At 40.8% G+C, this 18,210-nt stretch overlaps 1 protein-coding gene across 2 annotated transcripts in view; it reads right to left on the bottom strand.

Moving 5' to 3' along the window:
* The window catches only part of C5 (complement C5), a 101,885-nt gene that overhangs the window by 16,323 nt on the left and 67,352 nt on the right, over window positions 1-18,210 (bottom strand). For both annotated transcript variants that reach the window (XM_033237614.1, XM_033237615.1), the window contains 8 exons: window positions 14,497-14,656; window positions 13,675-13,770; window positions 11,920-12,091; window positions 8,518-8,723; window positions 6,604-6,756; window positions 3,768-3,830; window positions 2,616-2,697; window positions 1,485-1,542 (listed from right to left, as the gene is read on the bottom strand). In XM_033237614.1, coding sequence (XP_033093505.1) covers window positions 1,485-1,542; window positions 2,616-2,697; window positions 3,768-3,830; window positions 6,604-6,756; window positions 8,518-8,723; window positions 11,920-12,091; window positions 13,675-13,770; window positions 14,497-14,656 — 990 coding nt within the window. The remainder of the gene's footprint in view (window positions 1-1,484; window positions 1,543-2,615; window positions 2,698-3,767; window positions 3,831-6,603; window positions 6,757-8,517; window positions 8,724-11,919; window positions 12,092-13,674; window positions 13,771-14,496; window positions 14,657-18,210) is intronic.

The raw sequence follows: 18,210 nt of genomic DNA, 5'->3' as shown, positions 1-18,210 counted from the left end.
ATAGAACACAATAGAAAGGATTGAGGGACGATGGAAAGATCAGGGAAGAAGTCTGTGTTACAGTCCTGGCTCTACCACTATCTGATCACACTGTGTGATCACCAAAGCCAAAAGTATATACATATTTTCAAATACCTACATATTCTTTTCCTTTTTTTTTTTTTTTTTTTTTTGGAGACAGGGTCTCACTTTTTCATCCATCCAGGTTGGAGTACAGTGGCATGGTCACAGCTCACTGCAACCTCAACATCCTGGGCTCAAGCAGTCCTCCTGCCTCAGCCTCCCAAGTAGCTGGGACTACAGGTGCGTGCCACCACATCTGGCTAATTTTTAAAATTTGCTATAGAGATGGGGTCTGGCTATGGTGCCCAGGCTATTCTTGAACTCCTGGGCTCAAGCAATCCTCTCTCCTTGGCCTTCCAAAGTGTTGGGATTATAGTATGAGCCACTGTACCTGGCAAAAAACCTACACTTTCATAAACATTTTAGGATGGTGGCTGTGGTAAGCAGAATAATGGCCCCCAAGGATGTCCATGTTCTAATCCCCTGAACCTGTGAATATGTTACCTTATGTGGCAAAGAGAACTTTACAGGTGTGATTAAATTAAGGATTTGAGATGGGGGTTATTTGTGTAGGTCTAATGTAAAGACAAGAATCTTTATGAGGAAGGGAAGCAGGAGAGTCAGAGAAGGAAGTGTGATGATGGAAGCAGGGGTCACAGTCAGAGAGAGATTGGAAGATGCTGTGACACTTGTATTGAAGACAGACAGGGGCCACAAGCCAAAGAACACAGGGAGCCTCTAGAATCTGGAATAGGCAAACAAATTCTAGAGCTTCCAGAAGGAATACAGCCCTACCCAACTCCTTGGTTTTAGGACTTCTCACCTCTAGAATTGCAAGATAGTAAAACTGTGTTGGTTTAAACCATTACGTTTGCAATAAATTGTTACCTAGCAATAACAGGAAACTTAGTCAGGAGAGGGTTTAACATCAATGGTTCTCAACCCTGACTACCATTAGAATGACCTCTGGAGCACGGGACATTTGGACATCTCTAAGAGTTCTCCAGCTGACTTCAATGTGCAGGTTGAGTTGAGAATCTAGCTGATAATGGCCAGGGATTTTGTTAGGTAAGTGTGATTTTTCTAAGTAAGAGAGTAGGAACTGTTTTTGAGAGAATCTTTTATATTTTTTCTGGTTTTTTTTTTTCATCACATCTCTATCCCTCTGAAAGAAAGAAAAAATTAATATTATACTGTTTGAATCAGAAGACAAAAATGAGAGAGAAAACTATTCTGAGCAAAACCAAGGCTGTTTTTTATGGTAAGTAGCTATTTAAGAATACATGTGTTCTGCATTTTTAAACAATTGAACAATTTTGTATCTTCTGGGCATACTAAAATTTGAAAATATATAAAGAAACAATACTAAAACAAAAATGAGAACTTGGAGTCTATACTCACTTTTGTGGAAATGGGCTCACCTGGCACATGCTACTATGCGTTTGTAATCAGAGTTTCCGTAGCCTCTGTAGTGGGATGCTGGCATACGCAACAAGAAAGCAAACAGACAAATATAAGAGTAAACTGTTTTCAGCTGCTTTGGAACGTGTCAGAACAGAATCATTAATGAACAGATCTCTGAACACACTTAAAAATGATTTGTGATTTGGAAGTTTAGATACTTTCAGCGGTTCTAATGGAAATTCATGGCTATTGACAACACCAGGAAGTATTTAAATAATTAATTTAAATAATTAAAGTCTTTAAATAATTAACAGTTCACCGCTGTCAAATAACTTATAATTTAAGGAAGAAATTATTAAAGACAAATATGTATTGGTAATATGTTTGGGGGATGTTGGAGGGAGGAAGAGCAGATGCCTTGATTTGCTGGTAGTTGGGAAGTTTCCTGCAGGAACAGGCTTCTGAGCCATAGATGGAAAATATCAGGGCAGAGGCAGCAGCATTCATTCTGACCCTGGAGGCAATGGGGAGAGGAGGAGGACTGGAGTGTGCAAGTGAACTTGCTTTTGGACCAGGAAGGGAGAACCAACCAGCAGAGGGATGTGAGGGCCTTGGGTTAAAAAAAAAAAGGGTCGGGGATAAATTTAAAGAAAGAATGGTAAGTACAGGAGAGACTAAGTTAAAGATGGAGGCAGAGAAATGTTCATTTGCTGGACCCCTTGGAATACAGAAAGGCTAAGGGATGGAAAACTAACAGGGTGATAAGGGAATTCAAGGTCCTAGATTGGAAGGTGAACACAAAAGTCACAGAAATGCTGGGTTCTGGAATTAGACCTTAATGTGGCTTTACAACTAGCTACACTCTTTAAAAGTAACATAGTCAGTCAAAACAATTTAGTGATCAATAGCAAATACATTTAGCTTAGTTATTGCTATTTAATATTAGCTTCCAACTATATTAAAGAGTTATATCTATTGTAAAACATATCTCTAATGTAAAAAATTTACTTGGATGTCAACCTGCTAAAGTATTTGATCAAGAAATTTTGCTTTTTGAGTAAGCACATTTTTCCTAATCAGAGAAACTCTCTATGTATAAACATGCTTTATTTTTAGCCAAAATTACAGGGTAAATCCTGCTGTTTTACCTTCAATATCCTGAGTATCAATTTTCAAATAAAAGCTGCAAACTTCCTCAGAGGTACTGGTTTTGTGAACTACAGTTGTTACCTACATTGGGGACAAGTAAGCAAGAAGAGTCTATTTAAAGTGGGAAAGTGACAAAGGTATTATGGCAACACTGCTGCTGCAGATGGGATGCTCGAAGAATCATTTTCATAATCCAGCACAAATGGTGTACATTAGTGACTCACTTTTCCAGCAGCTGGACTCTAAGCAAACTCCATAATCTAAACCTGAGAGGCCCAAAATAAGCAAAAAATGACTTCTGGCCGGTCAGAATCTTGGTCTAAATTCCATGCGTCAAATCTGAGCACCTTACTCTACAGGAGAGTTCCCAAGGTTCTTGTTCTTGAACCTTTCCACTTTAATTTTACACACACCACCACAAGGCTAAGGAGTGTGGGTTTCTTCCAGCCACACACCATAATGGCAAACAGCAAATTATAGGTGTGTGTGAATGGGCAGAGGTGCTGCCAGAAGTAGATACATTGACACCAACCAGAAGTGGCAGAAAAGTGGACAATCTCTCCTCCCCCATATAAACTTACAACAGTCCTTGAAGGAATGAATGTACTAAAGATAAAAATGTGATTAAAATTATTAATAGGATGTTAATTTATGCTCAGAACATGTAATTTAAGAATGCATGAACATACTTAAACAGCCTGGAAAAATTTGCACCTGCCAGCCAGGCATGGTGGCTCACTCCCGTAATCCCAGAACATTGGAAGGTCAATATGGATGGATCAATTGAGGTCAGGAATTTGAGACTAGCCTGGCCAACATGGTGAAACTCCGTCTCTACTAAAAATAAAAAAAATTAGCCAGGCCTAGTGGCATGTGCCTGTAATCCCACCTACTTGGGAGGCTGAGGCAGGAGAATTGCTTGAACCTGGGAGGTGGAGGTTGCAGTAAGCCAAGATTGCACCAGTGCACTCTAGCCTGGGTGACAGAGTGAGACTCCATTTAAAAAAAAAAGAAAAAAGAAAAAAAATTGCAACTGCCAAGTGGCTAAAATGAAGAAAAAAGCCTTTATGAATAACACATAAATCCCCCAAAATGCTTACTTAGTACAAATAGACACATAACTCGTTATTGGATATCAATTAAATACTTACATGTACCGTAGCCAAGCCACTGCCAAATCCTGTACTGACAACAAGGTCATCATTGAGAAGCACCTGGAAAGATAATAGAGAAAACATGCTTTCTTTCATCATTTGATAGGGAGGGAGGTGGCTATGAAAAGTGAGCTGACACCTACCAGCCTCCTCTCTCAGATCTCCTCTGAGAGTAACTGGATGAGACACTGAAAATTCTATGCCCATGGCAGGTGCTAAACAAGGCTAGTATTTCCCCTTTCCCTTCTACATGTAAATAAGATGTCTGAGCTCTCCTGAGTGAACCAACAAAAGCAGCATGTCAGAGGTCACTTCTGGTTACATTTTCATTTACATATGGCTATGGTAAATCTGGATCTTCATCTCCTTTTGCCAACTGAATAAATTCCTTTCTGTGCCTAGCTCAGGAATCAGTATCCTGTGTGCCAATGGAGATCATTTTCATCAGAACCCAGAGCAGGGAACCTCCACATAACTTGAAAGTGGGTGCATCTGTCTTTGGTCCTCTCTGAGTTCCTCCTTTGCACCCTTTTTCCATCTCTTGATGATTTATCTTTTCCACTTGTCATGGCCTTTGTTTGCAGAAACCCCTGGTCCCCACCCCAAACCACTGGCACCCCACTCAAGCCTGCCAAATCCTTAGTTGCTGCTGCTCGTCTTCCGACTCTGCTAGTAGGAAAGTGAAGACATAAATGGAGTTAACTCATTCTCCTGTCCAGAGGAACTTTGTCATCCAAATGCTCCTTTATTTGTGGAAAGTAGGGGAGAGATAATTTTGAGTCTGAGGAGTTGGCACTTCCTTTATTCCAAGCCTCCCGTTTCCTTTGCTTAGCACAATAATGCAAGAGGGATTGGGCATATGTTAAAGTTTCTCAATCCTTCTTTCAAATTTTAGTAAATGTAGGAAAGTAGGTCAACGTTCTTGTTCTCCCTGATAGAATATAGCAGCATTTGCTGGAAAACGAGTGTCTTGAGATACTGCATGTGAAAAGCATGCATGACAAATAAGTTTGGGAAATGCTGTGCACTGTTCCCTGCCTCTGTCGCTTTTCACGCCCAGAGTCACCACACTTAATCACATACACATTACAGAACAGAGGAATTCTGGATTTAAAAACTTGTTTAACTTCATTTAAGCTAGAGTTTTTCATGCACACTCAACCACCTAACACTCTTTCATGGAACACATTTCAGGAAATGCTGGAGTAGAAAATTCCACACTGGATAATAACAGCCCAGGTGTTACGTGGAAGCAGCATCCTAGGCTAAGGTTTAAATTTTGCTAGGATGACAAGAGGCCTCTTACAGCATTATCCCTATAGAAAAGAATAATTCCAGCTACCTCAGGTAGCTGGAAGGTCAAGAGATCCTCTTTAGAGCTCAGGCTCAGAACATGAATCTCTGGTGAACTCTAAATGATCCCAGGGAAAGAAGACATATTCCCAAACTAGGGACCACAAGCACAAATGCCTGCAGAGGCCTGGGCACAAAGCAGGTATGAACATAAATGCACATGCATACGTCCTGTGACTGGTGGGGACTGCAGTGAATTGCAGAAGCCATGCCAATGCCCAGTGCCTTGCTGCCAGGTCTTTTGGTTTATCAAGGGAAGTTGGGAATCAGGTTTTTATTTGAAATCTCTGGATCTTTAAATGTTGGCATATATCTATGTCTATGTTTATATCCATATCCTTTTTTTTAAATATGGGCCACCAGTTTGCAATTTTTGCATTAAATTTTATTTCTCCACTGAGCATGGTGGCTCACGCCTGTAATTCTAGCACTTTGGGAGGCCAAGGCGAGTGGATCACCAGAGGTCAGGAGTTTGAGACCAGTCTGGCCAAATGGTGAAATCCCGTATCTACGAAAAATACAAATAATGAGCTGGGTGTGGTGGCAAGCGCTGTAATCCCACCTACTTGGGAGGCTGAGGCAGAAGAATTGCTTGAACCCGGGAGACGGAGGTTGCAGTGAGCCGAGGTTCCACCTTTGCACTCCCACCTGGGCAACAAGAGCGAAACTCCATCTCAAAAAATATATATATATATTTCTCATACTTGTTTACTTTTAACAAACACCAATTTGTGAAAGATTTCAACAGTGAGGACTATTTCCAATTACTGTACATTTAAGTATACTTTAAAATAATGCAAACACAGTAATTAGAAAAATATGTATTAGCAGGTATATGTGGGCAGCTAATATTAATAGAGAACCCAGTTTTTCCAACATGTCTTTTTCTTTGTGAAATTTTCATAAGCTATCAAAGTTACCACCTTTAAAAATCCAGCAGTAGCAAAGGACATGGGGCAAGGAGCTGGGGACCCTAAAGGCTGACTCCAGCCTGGCCACAGTCTGCATGTATGACCAAGGCCAGAAGGAACCACTAGCAGCTTCCCAGACATGCCTTCCCTCCTACACTCACTGTACTGCTCTGTGTGCTGTTATCTATGTCTGGAATGTTCTTCCTTTTTCTTCACTTGGCTAACTCATTCTGATTTTTTCAGATTTAACCCACACAGCTGGACACATCTGACAGACTCCTCCCATCTTTCAGCCAGGATCAGGAGGGCCCCTCTGTACTTCCATGTACCTATCAAGACTCTCATTTTTCACTATCTGCTTAAATGACAATCTCCCTGCAGTATGCTGACTGTGTTTTATTTTTGAATCCTCAGTGCCCAGGATATAGCAGGCATCCCTGCTTAGGACATAACAGACACCCAATATATGTTTAAGTAGCGAAAAGATAGATTTATAAAATAAAGAGTAGGACAGATGATTTCAATGGTCTCAGCCAATTGTAAAATACTACACAAAGTTCTTCATTTACCTCTACTGGCCTCCCAAGGAAATTCTTGTCTGTCATTTTATAATTATGTAAGGGACCTTTATGCTTGTAAGCGACATCGATGTCCATATTCAAGCGAAGCTGTTTAACCAGGAGTGAATATTCTGTCAGGCCCTCGATGGCATTGATTGTGTCCTGTCAACAATCAGCAAGGCACAAAAATACGTTTAGTTCATTGATGTTCTTCCTATTTACAAATGCCCTTTTTATGGGGGGTAGGGCAGCATTGTCTGGAGATGAAACTCCAGCTGACGCAGTAAGACTGGTTAAGAGCCCCATTGTGGAGGTGGAAGAAAGGTCTCTCCCTCCTCAATAAAGATGATGCTGTTAGCAAGGACAGGAAGGAAGTGTGGCCTCAGATCTGGGTCCTCTATATGTTCTGCAAATGTAAACTCAGGCAAGTCACTGTTTGCAGAATTCCTCTGAGTCTTTGCATGATTATCTCTTCCTCATCCTTTAGTCTGAGCTTAAGTATCTCCACAAGGCCATAAACTCCCCTTTCCCATTATTCTCTGTTTTAATGTTCCCTTTTTGCCCTTTATAGCACTCATCTCAATTTGTAATGCTTTTATTTATAGTTTATTGTTAGCCTACCCCACTGCAATGTAAGATTCATGAGGCAAGTCGGTAATATATTTTTCTTGATGCCTGCTGTGGTTTGAATGTGTCCCCCAAAGTTCATGTGTTGGAAAGCTTGGTCCCCAATGTGGCAGGGTTAGGAGGTGAGGCCTAATGGGAGGTGTTTGGGCCATGGGGGAACTACTTTCATAAATGGATTAATGCTGTTTATTGTAGAGTGAATTTGTTATGAAAGGATGAGTTTATACCCCACTCCTACCAACCCCCCACTCCATCTACTCTTTGCCCTTCCACCATGGAATAATGCAACAAGAATGCCTTCATCAGGTGCAGCCCCCTGATCTTGGACTTCCTAGGACCCAGAATCATGAGCTAATAAATTTCTGTCCAATATCAATTATCCAGTGTGTCATTTTCTGTTATAGCAACACACAATGGACTAAGGCAATATCCATTGCATTTAGTAGGTACATAAATATTTGTTGAAGGAATAAATGAATAAACTTTATCTTTCTGGACCTCATCTTTCTCATCTATAAAACTGAGCAACATGACTAGATCAGAGATGTTAAACAATGTGGCCATTCCCTCCGCCTATATCTAGGGGGCAAATGCTAATCAATAGGGCACTCTTTTCTGCTAGCCCTATCATTGTACCCAAGATAAAACACATTAGATGGTCAGTAAATTAATACTGAAGGCCCTCTCTACATCTAAATTTTATGTATATAAACATACACACTCCATCATTATCTAAACATCCAGGCAACAGGGAAGACATTAGCATTCAATTTAAACTTTGAATATAAACATTTATTATACAACTACATAATAATTGGTTGTAATAAAAATACATACTCAAACGAGTTTACATTAAATAGCTAGATAGATTAACATATAACAATCAGTATTTCTCTCACTTTTTATTTATTTCATTGTGGAGAAGGAGCATCAGTACCTTTGTCTACATGGCAACCACTATTTATTACATAGGATATGATATAATTGCTAATAACCTTACTAGCCTTTCATGGTGATTTAGAATAATGAAGGAGGTACTGGGCTTAAAGTCAGGAGACATGAGTTCTGATTCTGGCTCTGCCATGAATTCCCTGAGTGAAACTCCCTGAGCTAATTTCCTCTTCTATATAATAAGAGTGTTGACATAGATAACCTCTAGGGGTCCTTCAATTCTAGACATTATTCGTATCTATTGCATGCTCATTTGGTGGACAAAGCCATGGAGGCCAGATGAGCGTGGTGTGGGAGAAAATAAAAATGTCTACAGGAAGATGAAACAAGACAAAGAAATGTTACCTGGGTTGAATAAAAGCCACCTCCATATCTCTGCTCTTCTGATAGCCATTTGATGATTGGGTTAACATAATTTATGTCTTTCAAGTTCAGACTGGTGAGTAAAGCATAGGCAGTTGTTTCTACCATACGTGCTGTACCAGTGTTAGGTACAGAGCTGTCTTTATGTTGAAGATTGTCTTTCCAAAAACGATAAATGGGTGGATTACCTGAACACCAACAAATCACATTCATTAATATGATTAAAAATGTGAATTTGACATAATAATTCTACCAGGTGTATTATGGCCTTCCAGTTTCTAGAAGCTACTTACTTTTTCTTGTTAGAGGAACTTCCTGAAGATGACCAATGCAAAGAGAGATCCCTTAATGTGGTGCTACTTGTCTTTACACATTGAGCATCCCTAATCTGAAAATCTGAAATATGAAATGCCTCCCAAATCTGAAAGTTTTTGAGCTCTGACATGATGCCACAGGGAGGTAATTTCATCCCTGACCTCATGTGACAGGTCACAATCAAAATACAGTCAAAACTTTGTTTCATGCACAAAATTATTGACAATACTGTGTAAAATTACTTTCAAGCTGTGTGTAAAGGAAGGTATATATGAAACATAAATGAATTTCATGTTTAGACTTGAGTCCCATCCCCAAGAAATATCATTTTATATATGTAAATGTTCCAAAATCTGAAAAAAAAAAAATCTGAAATCTGAAATAGTTCTGGTCCCAAGCAGTTCAGATAAAGAATACTCAACCTGTTTTTCGTTTTTGTGTGTGTGTGTGTTTTGAGACAGGATCTTGCTGTCACCCAGGCTGGAGTGCAGTGGTGTAATTGTAGCTCACTGCAGCCTCCATCTCTTGGGCTCAGTGCTGCTCCCACCTCAGCTTCCTGAGTGGCTGGGACTATAGGGATGTGCCACCATGCCCGGTTATGTTACCCAGCCTGGTCTCAAACTCCTGGGCTCAAGCAACCCTCCTACCTTGGCCTCCCAAAGTACTGGGATTACAGGCATAAGCCACTGCACCCGGCCTCAATCTGTATTTTAAAATCAACATAGTACACATGTAGTAGGAAGGGGAAGTTTAGTAGAGTGGAAAGTACAGTAAACTGGGAATCAGTAGACCCAGCTTCTAGTCTTTCTTTCGTTACTAACTTACCATGTCACATTGGGCAAATTCCTTTAGTTCTGTGTGACTCAGTTTCCTAATACCTGTAGTACAGATAACACTTTCTTCTATGCAGTGAAACTCAAATGAAATACTAAATTAAAAGATGTTGCAAACTAGGAAGCACCATGCATATATAAGGGATTATTATTATTATTATTACTGACACTAAAAAGTAAACTGGAGAACCTTTTTCCCTGATAGAAAAATTTACATCTTGGAAATTATGAGATTACACCTAAAGCCTTAGTTCAGTCTTTGATTATTTCTTTCCAATTTAAAGCACTCAAGACCATTTCACACATGCAGCACTTTTCATAAATTAGGCTGTAAATTATATTTGTTATTTAAACCTGTAAACCTCAAATCCTTTTTGGAACAAACTATTTTTTTTAAAGTAATGTATATTTGGAAATCATATTTGAAGGTTAGTAAAAATTTTGATGTATATGTTTATAATTCGTAACTACATTATTTGCATGACCTTGAAAGTGATATTGACCCTTCCTTTCAGAGTCTCGGATTTGCTGTATTTAAAATGAAGAGTTGAGTTTAGGATTTTAAAGAAACCCAACTGGAACAATTCTTGGATTATTAAGTTCCCTTCTAGCTCTTAAATTCTATGATTTTATGATCCATATCTCACAATACCCAAGACATTTCTTTTGTGTTATTTTTGAAGTATCATACAAGTGGTTTTGAGGCATATGTTAAAATATAGTAATTTTAAAATGATGACACAAATCATATTTTGTAAATGGTCATAAACCTCAGTAAGATTTATAAAACTTCTAGAAAACCTTAGATAGAAGAGGACTCCAAAGTGCTCAGTCATGCCAATAATCACTGCTACTCTCTTTCTATTTTTTGTCTCTCAACCTATAGGAAGCAGTATCTTTATTTTTCAAAACCAAACACATACTTTTATAACAAACCTGGTAAAATATAAGCCAGGTCATGCACTCCTTTGCTTAAAATCCCCCAGTGGCTCCCCTTTTCACTCTCAAAGCTGAAATTAAAGTTCTAGGGCTCCTTCTGGTCCCCATGGCACATTGCTGTGGATAAGACATGAGCACTCCTTGCTCTCAGTGGAAGCAGCCCTAAACTAGGGTACGTGGGCAGGGGAGTGGAGCACAGGCTGGATTTCAGCCTCGATTCACTTGATTGCTTAGGTGCTTTGTCCACTGCACAACTGTTTACAGAAGCCCTGAAGAGTCTCTCTAATGCCTCAGATGACCTTCCCTTGTTCCCTCACCTTTTCCTTCCCTGACCTCACTTCTTACTCCTCTTCTCACTCCTCTGCAGTCACACTGGCCTCCTTGCCATTCTTGGAGCACCAGGCATGCCCATGCCTCAGGGCATTTGCACGTGCTGTTCTCCACCAGGTATACCCTTCTAGACAGCCACAGGACTTGCTTCTTCACCTCCTTTCAGGTCTTGACTCAAACACCATCCTCTCAGTGAAACTTAAGCCCAGTCAGCTTGTCTGAAATTACAACCCATCCTCTCACCTTGTCTCCTTTCCCTGCTTTATTTTTCTTCATATCAGCCATCACCACCTATTCATAAAGCTTTACTTATTTATCATGTTTGTGTCTTCCCAGTTAGAATTTAAGTTTCATGACAGCCTGGATTTTGGGGAGCCTGTTTTGTTTATTCCTTTATTCCCAGAGACTGGAATAGTGCCAGATATATAGGAGGTGTCCATAGGATACTCAATGCATATTTATTGAATAAAGGAATAAACAGAGGACAGGTGTGGTGGCTCATGCCTGTGATCCTAGCACTTTGGAAGGCCAAGGCAGCAGGAGTGCTTGAGCCCAGGCATTTGAGATCATCCCGGGAAACATAGTGAGACGCGTATCTGCAAAATAGAAAAAAATAACTGGGCTCAGTGGTGTGCACCTGTAGTCCCAGCTACTTGGCAGGCTGAGGTGGCAGGATCACTTCAGCCCAGGAGATAGAGGCTGCAGTGAGCCACGATCATGTCACTGTATTCCAGCCTGGGTGACAGAGCGAGAACCTGTCTTAAAAAAAAGAATAAATGCTTGCTGAATGAATGCATGAATGAATGAATGAATAACAGCACACATTACATTGTATTGTGATGGTTTGTTCCTTGAGGACAGGAATTGCATCTTACTCAAGTTTGCATGTCACTACCCACTTCCCAGATTTAGCAGACTTTATGTCTTAGTGAATGCTCACTGAATAAATTTATGGAACAAGTTATACCTTTAACCAAAGCTTCTCTCTTCAAAGCTGAAACAATTGAACGAAACTGTGGGTGAGTTTTATCTCCCAGGGAAAGAGCATAGGCAGAAATGGCCAATGTAAAGGTGCTCTGGGCTGGCAGTGTATTTTCAAGCAGAAAGGTGTCAGCTTTAATTAGAGCTGTGTTGATTTTCTGGAAACAAGAGAAGATACTTCAGTTTCTATGTCAAGCAACCACCTATCAAGTGATATGAACTACCCTCAGATCCCACTATCCTGGAGCAAGGAAGATGGGGGTGAAAAGAGGACTGACCTAATGGAAACGGATGGCTTCTCAGTGAAGCAAATCCCTCCGAGAGAAGGAGCAGAGCATAATCTTGGAAGGGACAATGAGGTTGTCCAAATCAGGTTAAGCTTTTTGCCTCTGAATTCTCACCTTCCTTTTAGAGGTTTTGTGCCTTTAGTTTCTGATTACACCACCAGACCTAGTCTCCAGGAAGAAAAGCCACCAAGCATAGACATAAGTTTTTTTTTTTTTTGAGAGGAAGTCTCGCTGTCGCCCAGGCTGGAGTGCAGTGGCCCGATCTCGGCTCACTGCAAGCTCCGCCTCCCGGGTTCACGCCATTCTCCTGCCTCAGCCTCTCGAGTAGCTGGGACTACAGGAGCCCGCCACCTCGCCCAGCTAGTTTTTTGTATTTTTAGTAGAGACGGGGTTTCATCGTGTTCGCCAGGATGGTCTCGATCTGCTGACCTTGTGATCCACCCACCTCGGCCTCCCAAAGTGCTGGGATTACAGGCGTGAGCCACCGCGCCCGGCCCATAGACACAACTTTTATCGTTCCCTCTCAGCGTAGTTGCAACAGGCACACAGGTTCAAGAGGAGTTATACTTAAAAAAAATAAAATAAGTAGCAGAAAGAAATCCAAACGGCCAAAATACTTTTAGATCCTAAGAATGCCTGGGTAAATAGTCTCGATCACCAGTCCCGACACCACCAAAATAGTTGTGTTGGACAAGTGGGCCAGGAGAAAGCCAACTGCAATGCTGCTAACATCCTGCCTGGCTCCTTCTCTCCCAGCTCCACATGCATCTCTCACCCATGTGGCCACTAGGTGCCAACTGGTCCTCTAGGCCCCTGGGAACTAGTCTTCATTGATTATTTTGTCTTGTTAAGCTTTTGAAACAAACTGAAAACAAATGGTTTTGTTTTGTGATTCCAGTTTTGCAAATCCACTTGGTGAGATTTTCCATGTCAACCTTGGAAATATTCTATGTTGATTCACTTAGGTGGCTCATCACTTTTCTCCCGTTTCCAAGCAAATGTTGTTTGGAAGGATTTGGAGGATACGCATTTGCTGTTGTGTATCCTCAGTACTTGTACAATTCAGAGTGCTTTCACTATAGGACAACAGTAACATATATAAAGCAGGATTTCGCAAAGATAAGACAGAGAAGCTGGGGGCACTGGATCATTCTCCCATCACAGTTCCAGCTATCAGTTTTACACCCAGCTCTACAATTTATTAGCCTGTGACACTGGGCAACTGAATTCACCTTACAGTCCTCAGCTTTCTCAACTGTCGATGAGTAGGTTGGACTAGGTGGTTTCTAATACCTATCATTGTTCTGAAATCTTTCAATTCTGGAGTGTAAGTTATTTTCAAGTAATTGGAAAGAAGGATGCTTTTGAAACTAAAGGTCTTCTGATGGGTGGCCGCTCCAGTATATGTTACAGAAATAGATGATGGGTGTGAGAGAAAGAAAACTCTTGCTTACCATCAGGGGGCATATATCAAAAGCCTTTCTAATTCCAATCACAGCAAAGGCTGTAAGATATAAGCTGTTCTCTCGGGCTTCAACAGGCAAGGTACCCTAAAAAGAAGCAATGTTTTAAAAGGAGAGTGAAATGGTGTCTTTAAAGTGTAATGACCTAGTTCTACTCTGTGGGTTTTTTTGTTTGTTTTGTTTTTGAGATGGAGTCTCACTCTGTCACCCAGTTTGGAGTGCGATGGCGTGATCTCGGCTCACTGCAACCTCCATCTCCCCGGTTCAAGCTATCCTCTGGCCTCAGCCTTCTGAGTAGCTGCTACTACAGGCGCGCACCACCACGCCCAGCTAATTTTTGTATTTTTAGTAGAGATGGGGTTTCACCATATTGGTCAGGCTGGTTTTGAACTCCTGACCTCATGATCCCCCGTCTTGGCCTCCCAAAGTGCTGGAATTACAGGTGTGAGCCATCGCGCCTGGCCTCTACTCTGTGTTTTAAGCCTTATCTCCCACTTTTTCCCTTCCTGCTTCTCATTTCTCAATAAGCCCCGGGTCTATCTCACTTGAGTGCTTTCACTTGCCCATCTCCCTCCACCCTGTTAAATGAGAGGTCTAAGATATCACTTCTCTGATCTCTAGTGAACTGTCTGAAGATCGCTTCACTTCAGATATTATGGAAAGACCTTTGTATTTTTTGCTTGTTCACAAAAGGAATTTCTTGTAGAATTACATTTTTTTTCCTTCTTCTTCTTCATCCTCCCATAATCGGATGAGAATAAAACTCAAACTGTAAATAAAACTATTGCCAATTTTTGCATTTGGTTTCCTTACCTGTAATTTTATTGGTTGATACTGTGAATTTTCCTTGAAAGATCCATTATCTAATTGATAATTCTCAACCAGCCACAATAAAGAATTACATATTGAATTTTGGTTCTGCTCTACATATTTATGTACTTGTCCAAGTACTCTTAAAGCAAAAGCTGTTAACCTTTAAGACAAAATAAAATAAATAAATATTTAGAACACGGAATCCCTTTTGGCTTTCAATTAGTTTATACAACTTTATTCTTTACAAGAAAATAACATTTTAAAACACACAATTCCAAAGTAAGTTACCATTTTACAAAGGAAGGGAAGATTTTTGGAATACCTCCAAAACATTCGGTAAACAAATGTGAACAGCACATCTTCTGTGATTACAACATTGTTAGCTAGCACACAAGCTAAAAATTGATTCCTGATAAAAGAATTACACTCTAAAGTTAAAGATAACAGAGATAAAATAAATAGTTTTTGAGTCAAGGCATTGACCCATGAACATGAGGCATGAAAATAATATAATTCTAGATTATAAAATCTGTACATGCCATGGAATCTAAATTCCTATCTGAGCCCCCAAGTCCCCTTTCCCAATATCCCTGGAGTGTTTATCTCACTTGTCTTTGAGTGCTGCCATTGACACAGAACTTACTACCCCACAGGAAACTTTAATAATCATTATTACTTAGTCAAAAAGCAAATTCAAGTCTCTACTAATACCCATCGAAGAGTATCAGAGAGGATTGGGCTCATCCCCCCATAACATCTCTTCACTCAGTTGCCCAGGAGTCCCCATTCCCCAGGGCCTCAGATGTCTGAGACTCAGACCACTTTACTCGCTCTCCCACTTCCCCTCACTTAAAACATTTGTGTTTCTTTTTCATTTTCATTTTTAAAATGTATTTTAAGCATTTTTATTTTTTATTTTTTATTTTTTATTTTTAATTTTTAATTTTTTTTTTTTGAGACGGAGTCTCGCTCAGTTGCCCAGGCTGGAGTGCAGTGGCCGGATCTCAGCTCACTGCAAGCTCCGCCTCCCAGGTTTACGCCATTCTCCTGCCTCAGCCTCCCGAGTAGCTGGGACCACAGGCGCCCGCCACCTCGCCCGGCTAGCTTTTTGTATTTTTTGGTAGAGACGGGGTTTCACCGTGTTAGCCAGGATGGTCTCGATCTCCTGACCTCGTGATCCACCCGTCTCGGCCTCCCAAAGTGCTGGGATTACAGGCTTGAGCCACCGCGCCCGGCCATTTTTAAGCATTTTTAAAGAGGTAAAACTCTCACATGATTCAAAAATCCAAAAGTGAACCTGGGTATCACAGTGAGACCTTATCTCTACAAAAAATGCAAAACATTAGACAGACGTGGTGGCATGCACCTATAGTCTCAGCTACTTGGGAGGCTAAGGTGAGAGGATTACTTGAGCCTAAGAGGTAGAGGCTGCAGTAAACTGAGATTGTGCCACTGCATCCAGCCTGAGTGACAGAGACCTTTTCCAAAAAAATGAAAAAAACCCAAAAGCACAAAGGGATATATAATGAAAAGTTCCCTTCTAGCAGTCCCTGTCTCCCTCCACCTCCCAACAGAAGATGACCATTGTTTCTTGTACATTCTTCCAAATAGTAGGTACAACAATATAGCCTTTCCATCTACCTTTCCATCCCAACCACACCAAAATAGTGGGAGAATGTTTACATTATCCTGTACTTGCCTTCTTTTCTATTTAGTATTATGCCTTAGAGATCTAGATTAATACATAAAATTTCCTCGTTCTTTTACAAGTGATTTTATACATTAAATTATAGTATTTTGGTACAGATGCACCAAAGCTATTTAAGCCATTTCCCTTTCTGTAGACATTTAGGTTGTTCTCAGTCTTTGCTCTAATTGCTTTAATTATTTTTAAAATTATTGTTTTGATATTAATTGGAACTAGCCCCTCCACAACTAGGGGCCTTTTCCTAATTATTTCTCTAAAAACATTAGAAACTTATTTTCTATTCTATTGACTTTTAGGGGGTAAGAATTGAGGACTCCTCTCTTTTTAATCCCCTTACACTGCTCTCAAGGAGGAGAAATACTTCTATGGATTGCTCAGGTTCAAGGACAGTCACATTTTCAAAGATTGGCCAACATTTTATATTGGGTCTCTCTTGGGATTTTGGCTTTTGGAAGTCTCTCTTCTTTTAGCAGGCTAGAAAGGTATATGAGTGCCGTTATGCGGCCAGGCTGCCTCTCCACTTATCTATACAGCCAGGCTGCCTCTCCACTTGTCTATACAGCCAGGCTGCCTCTCCACTTGTCTATACAGCCAGGCTGCCTCTCCACTTGTCTATACAGCCAGGCTGCCTCTCCACTTGTCTATACAGCCAGGCTGCCTCTCCACTTGTCTATACAGCCAGGCTGCCTCTCCACTTGTCTATACAGCCAGGCTGCCTCTCCACTTGTCTATACAGCCAGGCTGCCTCTCCACTTGTCTATACAGCCAGGCTGCCTCTCCAGTTGTCTATACAGCCAGGCTGCCTCTCACTTGTCTATACAGCCAGGCTGCCTCTCCACTTGTCTATACAGCCAGGCTGCCTCTCCACTTGTCTATACAGCCAGGCTGCCTCTCCACTTATCTATACAGCCAGGCTGCCTCTCCACTTGTCTATACAGCCAGGCTGCCTCTCCACTTGTCTATTTGGCCCATGATATACCCTCCCCGTACTTTAGTTACATATTTGAAAAAAGGCAATGGCAATAAATAGAAACAATGAACTCACCCTTTGGGATCAATTATAAAGATTAAATATATGAACATACTTAAAATAGTTCTGGATTATAGTAAGTATTCAATAGGTATAAGCTCTTACTCTCTCTTCTTTTTTTTCTTCAGACGGACTCTCGCTCTATTGCCCAGGCTGGAGTGTAATGGCACAATCTTGGCTCCCTGCAACTTCCGCCTCCCAGGTTCAAGTGATTCTCCTGCCTCAGCCTCCTAAGTAGGTGGGACTACAGGCACGTGCCACCACGGCCCAGCTAATTTTTGTATTTTTAGTAGAGATGGGGTTTCACCATGTTGGCTAGGCTGATCTCGAACTCCTGACCTCAGGTGATCCACCCGCCTCAGCCTCCCAAAGTGCTGGGATTATAGGTGTGAGCCACTGTGCCCGGCTTTTATAAGCTCTTACTCTTATCTCTCTTTCTCTTTGGTACTCTTGGGTGTCTCGGCCCTAGAGTCCTTAAAGAGTGGGGGTCTGGACAGCTCTTCCCTAAAGGTAAAGCAAATACAACTTCTCTAGCTTTTTGCATTCTCCTCTTCCCACTGACCTGTCCCTTGGAGACTGCCCTGAAATTCAAATTTTAAGTGTGACTTGGAGGAAATAAGTAGGCTATTTGATTTGCTTTTGTTCCAGACCCTAGGCTACCTCTATAAGTTCTTAATATGGTCTAGTTTAGTTCCTCATGTTTTACAATAGGGTCTGGGACTAAACATTTAGAGTAGAAAAGAATTTTTTAGTCATCTTGGAGAGAAATCTGGCAAAATCTGATAAAACTGTAAATATGCATTCCTTATGTTCCAGCAATTCTATCTCCTGGGATATACTCTAGAGAAACTCTCACACATGTGCGCAAAGAGACATATGAAGATGTTCGTTATCACATTGTTTGTAATATTAAAATTTGGAAATGGTTGTTTGTCAAGATACGAATGGATAAAGAATATATACTATGTGATGTATT

The sequence above is a fragment of the Trachypithecus francoisi genome, unplaced genomic scaffold (genome assembly GCF_009764315.1).
Source record: "Trachypithecus francoisi isolate TF-2019V2 unplaced genomic scaffold, Tfra_2.0 Lachesis_group16, whole genome shotgun sequence".
NCBI lineage: Eukaryota > Metazoa > Chordata > Mammalia > Primates > Cercopithecidae > Trachypithecus > Trachypithecus francoisi.
This window is presented reverse-complemented; position numbering and strand designations above follow the sequence as displayed.